This window comes from Macadamia integrifolia, chromosome 11 (genome assembly GCF_013358625.1).
Source record: "Macadamia integrifolia cultivar HAES 741 chromosome 11, SCU_Mint_v3, whole genome shotgun sequence".
Lineage (NCBI taxonomy): Eukaryota > Viridiplantae > Streptophyta > Magnoliopsida > Proteales > Proteaceae > Macadamia > Macadamia integrifolia.
The window spans coordinates 13,730,790-13,740,279 of record NC_056567.1 but is presented as its reverse complement, the minus strand read 5'-3'; the positions used below and the strand labels follow the sequence as shown (position 1 = coordinate 13,740,279).

The following is a 9,490-nucleotide window of genomic DNA, read 5'->3' as shown; positions in this document are numbered from 1 at the left end:
ATAAAGTCAGATCCAGTACCAGCTTGTAGCCGTAATTAAAGGAGAAGTGCTTTCAAGATGTGCCACCATTCCTTTGAAAGTTAGTAACCCGTCTAATCAGCATATTGTTGATCACTGGGATACAAGCAAGCTGGATTACTAAATTACCAAAAGCTTTTTCATGGTTTCTCCCCCTACTATGTTCTCCATTATGATTGGTCTCTTTCGGATGATAGAGCTGCTTATGGGGTATAGTGAACCCAATTCTTGTTTATGCGAGGTTAGGTCTTTCGGTCCTTGCTATGGAGTTGTTAGCTATTCAAAGAGTATTGCAGCTTTGTGTTGATAAAGGGATTCTTGAGGTTTCCATTAAATCAGATTCCATGCTAACCATTGATATGTTAAATGGAAAAATCAATGGCCATTGGAATATAAAGGCTTCTAAGAGTAAAATCATATAAAAAAAAATCCTGCAAATGTCTTCTATGCGGAGTATAGAATTTCAGCATGTTTGGAAAGAACAAAATCAGCCTGCGGAATTTCTAGTTTCCTTGTCATCATCAATGATAGAATTGGATTCCTCCTTGGCTCCCATCTCAAACATCTTCTTACGAGGGATGCGGCTTTAGAGTCTTATTTTCTATTGTAATCCATGTGAATGCTCATTCCTTTGGCAGGACATGTCCTGCCAAGGCTAGGAACCTCTTCCCCCCTTTTCCTGTGGGTCATTTTATTCAGGCACCGCCATTGTTAAAACTTTGATGACCATAAAACCAAGATTGCTGCAACGGGTTGGCTCTCACAAAGATGTGGGTGACTGGATCTGCCAAGTCCATTTTCCTTTCTGTCTGATTTATCTTGGAAAACATTTTATGGAAGAGGCTTTAATTAGGTTGATGATGACCAAATAGAACATATTCTCCCATCATACAAAACCTAGATCGCAGTTTGAACACAAACAAAAACAGGACAACAACATGATCTGAACAAGATAAACCAAATAGGCAGACTACGGATTCCTAAACTCAAGGACTCTGTTTAAGCATTTCCCATCAAAATAAGTACCGGCTATATAGAAAAGATCTCAACTTCAATTGCTGGATTGGCGCAGCTCTGGGCGGACAAAATCTGCATCCGCTGTCACCGATATATCAACGGAAGGCCTCAGTTGGGCACAGGCGTCAACAGCTCCATGTACCGCATCTGATAGAAAGTTGCTAATAAGGTCTCTGTTGATGGAAGCACCCTTGTCTACTGCTACCAAGGCCTGCTGGGTCAGAATGTAATCAAACCGTGGAGCCCACTTCCTAGATCCCAATCGAGCAGTTGTGGAACAGTTATCAACCATGAATGAGACTCCTCTTGCATGCATGAAAGGGTTCAGAGAATCCACAGCCTCAATCAAACTTTCGTTGATGATCTCCGAATATGAGTGCCCCTTTTTCCTCACTATCTCAATCTGGAAGATCAGCAATTAAACAGTAAAATATCAGTAACAAAACATGCAGCGCAAATGGGTACCAACAGTATGTTTTATCATCAATACCACCTATAAGCATCTACAGTGAACAACTCGAACATGGTGAGGGACCTCATACCTGAGCCATCATTAATGCCACATAGACTCCAGCTGTGAAAGGATGCAGAGGACCCAAGTCACCTTTTGGTCGTGCAGCTCTTACTCGCTCACCAACTTTCCACATTCGTGTCTGATCAATTTTTCCCATTGGGAATGCTGGAAGACCTTCCTTTTCCTGTGAGGCAAAGTAATAATAGAAACAACTCAGCACTTCAATCAAATGTACTTGGCATTAAATAAATGATATTAAAGATTATAGATAAACTTCAGGGCAACATAAAATAAAAGGCAAAAGATTCTTTACAATATATTACAACATTTTAACCTCCAACCAAATTGTGAAAAGCATGAGGGATACTTACATAAAATCGACTCCCAGCCAACACAACACTCCGGATTTCACTCCCACTGGCTACATCCTCGTAGCATTCGTACAGGATATCCATACAAGGATAATATGAAGCACTGTAGGCAGCCTCAAATTCCCTTTTACCATCCTCTGACAATGAGTTGTAAACAGCCACCATACCCTGTCAAAAGATAAAAGGAAAAAAACATCCATTTATTCCACTCCCAAAAACAGCGACATCAAGGTGAGAGAGAACAAACATTAGTGTGAAGCCCAAAGGCAAGAATGCAACCTTTGTTGAGATGGTCTTTGATATTATTCCTGTGATGCACTCAACAGTGTTTTTGTAAGCAAGATCTTCACTCATTCCATTTTCAGTGTACCTTCTAAACAAGGACTCCACAATTCCATGGACGGCACCAAGTAAAATGCCTATAAATGAAACAGGCAGTCAGACGGTGATAGTATAGAAAGTGAACCATGAACTGTGGAGACAGGATACCAATAATCTCACCTCGTTCCCCAAAAATATCGCTCTTATATTCTTGTTCTAGAGTAGTAACAAAAGTAAAAGGAGAGCCAAGGGCAACTGACCATCCTAAAGCAACATCTGTAGCCCGACCATCAACATCCTGCACAACAGCAAGTATTGAATAGACTACAAAATCAGGTTTGGTAAAGACTGATTAAAATACCTGATATTTGGTTACAGGAAATTAGAATGAAAGCTCGAGAGAGAGAGAAAGAGACCTGATGGACACCAAAACTTGAATTGATCCCAGCACCATTTATCTCTTTGCCTTGAACATAGAGTCTCCGTACAGATGGGCCCATTCCCTTGGGGCATACTGCAACTACACTGATCTTCTTAGGGAAATCAATACCGAGGCTCTGCAGATGTCCAAGAAGAAATCCATGGGAAAGCCCCAGTATGCTGTTTGGTTTCATGTGGGAAAGTACTTTCTCATAATTATCTGCCTACAAATCCATTATACAAACTCAGAACCACTGCAAGCTGAACATTTTTTAAAACATAAAACCAAAAATAGAATTACATCACATATAGTCTGAGGGTAAATAAATAAACAACATATAACTCATGATACATTCCACCGCAATCACCACTGAACCACTGATACATCTTAGTTTCACCGTAACTAAAGAACTGGAAGCATCAGAAATGAAAAACGGTTGAAGAAATTGATAAGAATAGTGAAATAGTTCTCCAGCTGTCTACACAGGTAACTATAATAAAAGATTTGCAAGCATATTAAAACATTCATTTCTATTGTTAGGATATTTCTTATAACTAATGTGATAACATGTTTATTAAGCATTGAAAACACTTGATCTCTATTGTGTATGCTTTGCCGGACGCCATTCAAAGGATTACCCTGACAAGAAAGGTCTTTCCAGTGAACTCCTCTAATGTATCAAGTACATGAGAAGCAAGCATTGTTCACTGAGCTTCGAGCTACAACAGTCTAATCCCAAGAGCATTCATTAGGAAGACACCTTGTGTTCATTTGGAAGTAACCTAGTCACCCTTGGAAGGTTGTGCTTAGATACAATGGATAAATTCAGTTCACCCCCTCTTCAGTTGCTACATATACGGTCCAAAACCTGTATTTGCAATGTCAATACCCTTGATAGAGGCAGGAAAGAGAGCAAAACACCCTTTCATTGCTTTCCCTCAAAACAAGAAACAGTTGAGAAACATCGTCTGTGATGTATATTTTCAAATTGCAAGCTAGTGAACTCCACCCTGCAAGCCAAACAGCTTGACATCCCCCCCCCCTTTTTTTTTTTTTTTGGGGGGGGGGGGGGGTGTTGGAGAATAGCATACAACTCCCCCCAAACCGAGAGCAAAAAAAAAAGATTAATGTCTTCTTTTTGCATCTTTAATAGATTGTCTACAGACATTTTTGAAAGGCAAAAGAATGTGAGATTAACCTAGAAGCTAGAAGAGGAACAATGAAGAAACGATTAAATATAAAGAGAACTTATAGAAATTATGAGGAACACGAAAAAAAAAAGAAAGTGCACAAACTGCTAACCTGTGCTGCATCAGAAATCAGTAATAACACAAGATCACTGCCCGAAATAGTTTCCCATATATCACCTAGAGTTCCATTCTCTTCAGCAAATCCAGCAGCCCTAGCTTCGGCAAAAGAACGGGAACCTTTCCTCAGTCCAACCTGTAAAACACAAGGCAATAAACCGCAAAATAACAAAGTTTAGAGAGCCCAAGGCCAGTCCTACAAAATCAACACTTGAACAACTAAAAATCTCTAACCAATGCCAAAAGACAACAAGTTAGTGGAAAGCAAAGACGATCACCTTCACCACAATGTCAGACTTTGCTACAGCAAGAGAATCCCTCAAGTTCTGAGCTTGAGCAGGCCCCTGAATAGAATATAAAAAGATGTTAATTGTTTAAAAATGTTGACAGCATAATGTATAGTCTCTAGATGAGACACAAAACTAGCCAAACATGGTATAAATTAGAAATGAAGATGGAGAATACAGAGGATATCAAAGCAGAGAACAGAATAATCTAGCATGCACATGAATCAGATAAGAAAACAACCTCGAGGTAGAATGAACATCATTTAAGGTAGCAGAGCTTCCTAACAGAGCTACAGCCATAGTTTTAAAAAGGAATCGGTGACTGAATTGTCCCCTGCCGATTCCCAAAAACCCTAGAATAGGCCATTAGATCTAAAAATCCACCGAAACGGCAGAAATCGGAAAATGGGGATCGATCATGGCCGATTCCCAAACCGATTCAGTGATTTTTTAAACCTTGGTTTCAGCATAAAAGAATCACTAACAGAAGAAGGAAACAACAGAAGCATATAAGACCAATTTCAGTGAGCATAATGAAAATGAATATCACGCGACAACACAACATGATTCTAGAATTAAAATAACCATTGAAAGACGATTAAAGAAAAAATAAATAAAGTAATCGAATATATAAAGATAAAAAGGGCTACCAATATCATGTTTTATAAGAATCAAGGAGCAATAATTCACCTGAGAACCCCACCCAATGACACCAATCTGCTTAATCCCCTTGAAGGCATCTGGCAACAAAGGGAACAAATCCCTCCCACCTCTAACAATGTACTGCAAAAAACGACCACGAATTAAAAACTAAATCGAAAAAATGAAAATAAACACTAGATTAAACAGGGGAAAAGGCAAAAAAAAAAAGGGGGCTTTTACCTCTTCATGACCAGCAAGCGTGATCTTCTCCTTCTTAAACACGGATGTCTCAAAATCAAGAGTTGTAGAAGGCTTAACCGCAGGCATCGAGACCATGCGAGCTCCATAAGCAGATCCTCCGGTCAAGGAGGAGCTATTGCTCGTGGACACACGAACTAGGAGAGGTTTTAATGTCTTAGAAGACGACGAGAGAAACCCCAGACTGAGATTTGAGGTGGTGGCGGCGGCTACCTTCAAGGGATTAGACGAAGATGGAGAAGGAGAAGCCAGAGAGTGGGAGAAAGAAGTCGCAGCCGCCATTGAAACACAAAAAACGCTACCAACGTCTGTAAGCTATAAGCGAGAGGAAGAGATCGAGAGTAATGAACAAGTGGTGTCGACGGCTTATAAAGAAGAGCATCGAGAGATGGTATCTCGTCCGCTGATTTTTCTGTTTGTTTCCCCCGAATCCGGATCCGACTCCCACCATTACTCTATTTAGCTCTTGTCTGGCCGAAAAGCCACTGCACGCCTAGGATTCGCAAGATTCATCCCGGTGTCAAGGTGTGAGTATTGAGTTAGGACATGAATTTGGTTTTAGATTTGTTTTTATCTTCTTTTTTGGGGGAAAAAAAAAAAAGATTAATTAAATAAAATCATTCCTCCGCCCTGACAAAGGGTCATATTGAGATTACCCACTGAAGCATGCCTAGCCAGCCCTAGTGGCAAGTGGTTTATAAATTCCCCTGTGACAGCCATTCTATAAACGTGAGCCTTCTTTCATGGGGTGGTACAAGCTCTAAATGATGCTTTTGACTTTTAGGGCCCGTTTGATAACGGTTCGTTTTAGTTGTTTCTTCGTTTCAGCTGTTTCTGTGGTTTTCTGTTTCAAAAAACGTAGAAACGGGAAGAAAAGCGTTTAGTAAACCCGTTTCGTTTCACCTATTTATAGGAATAGAAATTGAAATTTTTATTGATTTATGGTTCAAAAACCACTTTTGACTAAACGGCCCAAACATGTTTCGTCGTTTCACGAACCATGTTTGGGCTTAAAAAACCCACCCACCCCCGATCAAAAGACGCTGCCCCCTTTTTCGAACACCATTTCCTTCGACGAGAACAGGGAAGGAGTCTACTCCTCCTCCCACCGTCGACCTTATCCATAAACCGACGCTGCCTCATGCAGTTTTTGCAGGTAAAAACCATGCGATTCCCCTCTCGTGAAGGAACAGGACGATCCAGAGACGCTCGGCAATAGATCAGCGTCGTACGTTCGAGCTCCCGTGAACTAGTACAACTGCAATAGGTGGTTGCAGAGGCTCTCTCGTGACCGACTATCGCTGCAAGAGGGTCGCAGAGACGCAGCTTTAAAATACGAATTCAGGAGACCTCCGATTGTTCAAGACCGTTGCTTCGTGCTTGGATTTGCGTCGTCTGCATTTCTACCGTTGGTGCCCTAGGTATGTATCTTTCAATTTTTTGATGAACTGATTCCCTACCCTGATAATCCTCAGCTACTACGTAGCCGGCCTCTCTTCTGGCCTCAATTGTTCTAAGTCACGTTTCTGTGCGATTGGAATTACTGGAAATCCATCGCAACCATCGTTCGATGTTTGGTTCTATTTTTGTGTAAAATTCTATTCAACTTTGTGGCTTCTTTTTCTCTTGATGGCAAACGTTTTTTTGGAGGAACTCTGGTGTAGTATTGGACTCTTTTATTATTTCTGATCAGTTCCAGAATATTGCTTACCAAGAAGGGCGACGTTATTGTGAACTCACCATCCCAAACTCTTTTTCCCCCTCTCAACCAGGCAATTATAGTTTCGTCAAAGCTTTATATTGGTGTTTAAATCTATGTAATTTGCAGTTGAAAGTCATTTACCTAATGAAAAACGGATTTTCTCAGTGTAGAGATTTTCCCCAAAAATAGAGAAAAGCATTGAGATTAATCAGGTCATCCTACGGTATTGGAATATGTATAATTAGAGATAAGGGGAGTTTGATTACTTTGATGCTTGAACATATCATGCCGATACATCATGATAGAAATATGATTGTGATAAAGTGGGTTACACTAATCCACTTACCTATAAATTCATCTTTATGCTTCACCAGTTGACCAAGTTGAATAGGATTCATCTATTAATCCCAGGATTTCTGAGACCAGAATCATCTATAAATTGTTCTTTTTTATGATCTAATAATTTACACCCCTCTTACCTAGAAATTTGGGGGAGAGTACTTCAATCGTTTAAATTTTGACAAGCTAAAAAAAAAAAAGTGTAGAAGGCTTACATGGCAGTCAATGTTTGACTGCTCTAAAGACTTAACGACATAGTTGAGTGGGTCCTTTCTTAGAGCCATTACCCAGAAATTTCAAAAGCTTTAGCGAGAAGAAGTGTGAGAGTTAGTGATGTTTTGCATCTATAAGATAATGTTCAAGGTCAAGGTTAATTTTCATTCTGTGTGGAGGTGTTGGGGGGTTATTCTCTTGTCTCTGATGAATTGGAGCTCCCTATTTTCTGGTCCATGGTAGGTGATTTGATGAAATTGTTATAAAGTTGAGCATTTTACACTTTTAGTGCTATAATACGTTGTCCAAAGTTCCCTTTCTGTTTCATTTTTTCCCCTTTCTCCCTATTGTCTATGTTTTGATGCATCGATAACATTTTATATAGTAAGGTTAGAGCTTCAGTGACATCCATATGAATGCATAGGGTTGGAAAGGTTGCTTGAAATTATTGATCAGTGTGTAGTGAAGGAATTAGTCTAATTATTCAGATGTGGTTCTTGTTCTTTTACTGAATGCACTCTCTTCTAGTAAAGGGTTGGGGGGAAGAGAGTTGCTACATTGGAGTCTTTAACATCATTCCTTTGCTTACACAAGAAGATGAGTAAGTTAATTTTTAATCCCCTACACTATGTAAGGATTGCATGTTTAGATGTGAACATAATGGCAATGATATATTAGCATTGGATGTATATTTTCGATGGATTTTTTTAATTTTTTTTCCAAAACACAACTTGTTTTTATATCATCGATAGAAGTTATATTGATGCAAGTATGATCCTGTATGTCCATGAAGTTTGTTATTGTATAAGCACAATTTATGTGAATGCAACTAATTTACATCTTCAGCAACATGAGATCTCCAAGAACCCCCACCCCTAAAAGCAGTACTATTATATGGAATGAGGCTGAGGTTAAAGCATTCATCAACCATATGGTTGAGAATGTCCGGAAAGGTCAAAAGACCAATTCTACCTTCACAAAGGTGGGGTGGGATAATATTATGAAAGGTTTAGCACATGAATTCAGTCGGCCATTTGGAAGGGAGTAGTTGCGTAATAAAATGAACAAGTTACGAAGGCAGTACAATAGCTTTAGGCGTTTGTTAGAAACGACGGGATTCGGATGGGATGCAAATGCAAGGACTGCGACAGTGGAAGACTCTGTCTGGGAATCTGCAATTAAGGTATGAATATTTTATTCGGTTTAGATATGTATGAGAATGTACTACTAATATGACCCTTGTTGATTACTTATACATACTTCTTTGGATTACAGGAAAACAAAGAGTGGGCGAAATATAGGAGAGAAGGTCTACCATGGTGGCCGGAGTTGTTAGAGATATTCTTCGACTCCAATGCCTGTGGGGATAGAGGGTTATCACAGAGTACAGCAACTACTCCTAGGTCCACTAATGTTGTTGTTGATGATGATGAATTTCAGGACACTGAACCGGATGTAAGTGAAGGTTGTAGTGGTGAACCCGACAATTCAGCTCCTCCAAAGCGGCAAATTGACAGGACTCCTACGGATCGTAGGAGGAAGAGTCAGACATGCACACTCAAGAACTCTGCACAGGACTTCAGGGAGTTTGTGAGATGGAGGATGGATAAGGGAAACTCATCTGCCACTTCAGCCATTGTCCGACCTCTAGATCCAATGTATGACGGGCCACATAGTGTTATGAGCTGTCAGAAGCTCTTAGACACTTTAGAAGATCTTCCATCGGATTTGTATGTCTTGGCTCAGCGTATGATACATAATGATGCTAGTTGGCACTTGTCATTCATGGAAGTTAGGGCGGATAGGAGGTTGTGGATGATCCAGCATTTGAAGGATATCCCGTGAGCTGCTTCAGTTGGTTTTATTTCATGGTCTTTTCATAAATTGAGCTGGTTGGGTTGGAGATTGTGTGGACTTTTCAGGACTAGTTTTTTGTTACTTGAGTTTATTTTATTTTTGTGACTTTGATATTCCTCTTTCTAACATACATTTGTTATGAACTGACCGGAATGTTGATACTTTAGGTGGATGTTGCTTGTGTTTTATGGTTCTCTGTTGGATTCGTACAGGTTTTTTGTTA

The 9,490-nt window shown here is 39.9% G+C and overlaps 2 protein-coding genes across 2 annotated transcripts; one reads left to right on the top strand and one right to left on the bottom strand.

The window, feature by feature from the left end:
- Positions 1 to 847: 847 nt before the first annotated feature.
- LOC122094170 (ketol-acid reductoisomerase, chloroplastic-like) lies at positions 848 to 5,511 on the bottom strand. The gene is made up of 10 exons (XM_042664886.1): positions 5,139 to 5,511; positions 4,947 to 5,039; positions 4,248 to 4,313; positions 3,965 to 4,105; positions 2,658 to 2,885; positions 2,422 to 2,539; positions 2,200 to 2,339; positions 1,921 to 2,088; positions 1,578 to 1,733; positions 848 to 1,438 (listed from the first exon to the last, which is right to left on the bottom strand). The coding sequence occupies exons 1-10, from the start codon at positions 5,436 to 5,438 to the stop codon at positions 1,070 to 1,072; spliced, it is 1,779 nt and encodes a 592-aa protein (XP_042520820.1). The 5' UTR covers positions 5,439 to 5,511; the 3' UTR covers positions 848 to 1,069.
- A 2,959-nt stretch (positions 5,512 to 8,470) lies between these two features.
- Positions 8,471 to 9,255, top strand: LOC122092928. Its single transcript, XM_042663228.1, has 2 exons — positions 8,471 to 8,593; positions 8,686 to 9,255. The coding sequence occupies exons 1-2, from the start codon at positions 8,471 to 8,473 to the stop codon at positions 9,253 to 9,255; spliced, it is 693 nt and encodes a 230-aa protein (XP_042519162.1).
- Positions 9,256 to 9,490: the final 235 nt, after the last annotated feature.

Excerpts from the sequence above, each read along its gene's own strand:
- LOC122094170 (XM_042664886.1), bottom strand. The coding sequence starts at position 5,438 with ATGGCGGCTGCGACTTCTTTCTCCCACTCTCTGGCTTCTCCTTCTCCA. Across the intron at positions 5,040-5,138 it reads CGCTTGCTGGTCATGAAGAG|TACATTGTTAGAGGTGGGAG; the intron begins GTAAAAGCCCCC and ends CGTTTTTTGCAG. Across the intron at positions 1,439-1,577 it reads TGGCATTAATGATGGCTCAG|ATTGAGATAGTGAGGAAAAA; the intron begins GTATGAGGTCCC and ends CTGATCTTCCAG.
- LOC122092928 (XM_042663228.1), top strand. The coding sequence starts at position 8,471 with ATGAACAAGTTACGAAGGCAGTACAATAGCTTTAGGCGTTTGTTAGAA. Across the intron at positions 8,594-8,685 it reads TCTGGGAATCTGCAATTAAG|GAAAACAAAGAGTGGGCGAA; the intron begins GTATGAATATTT and ends TTTGGATTACAG.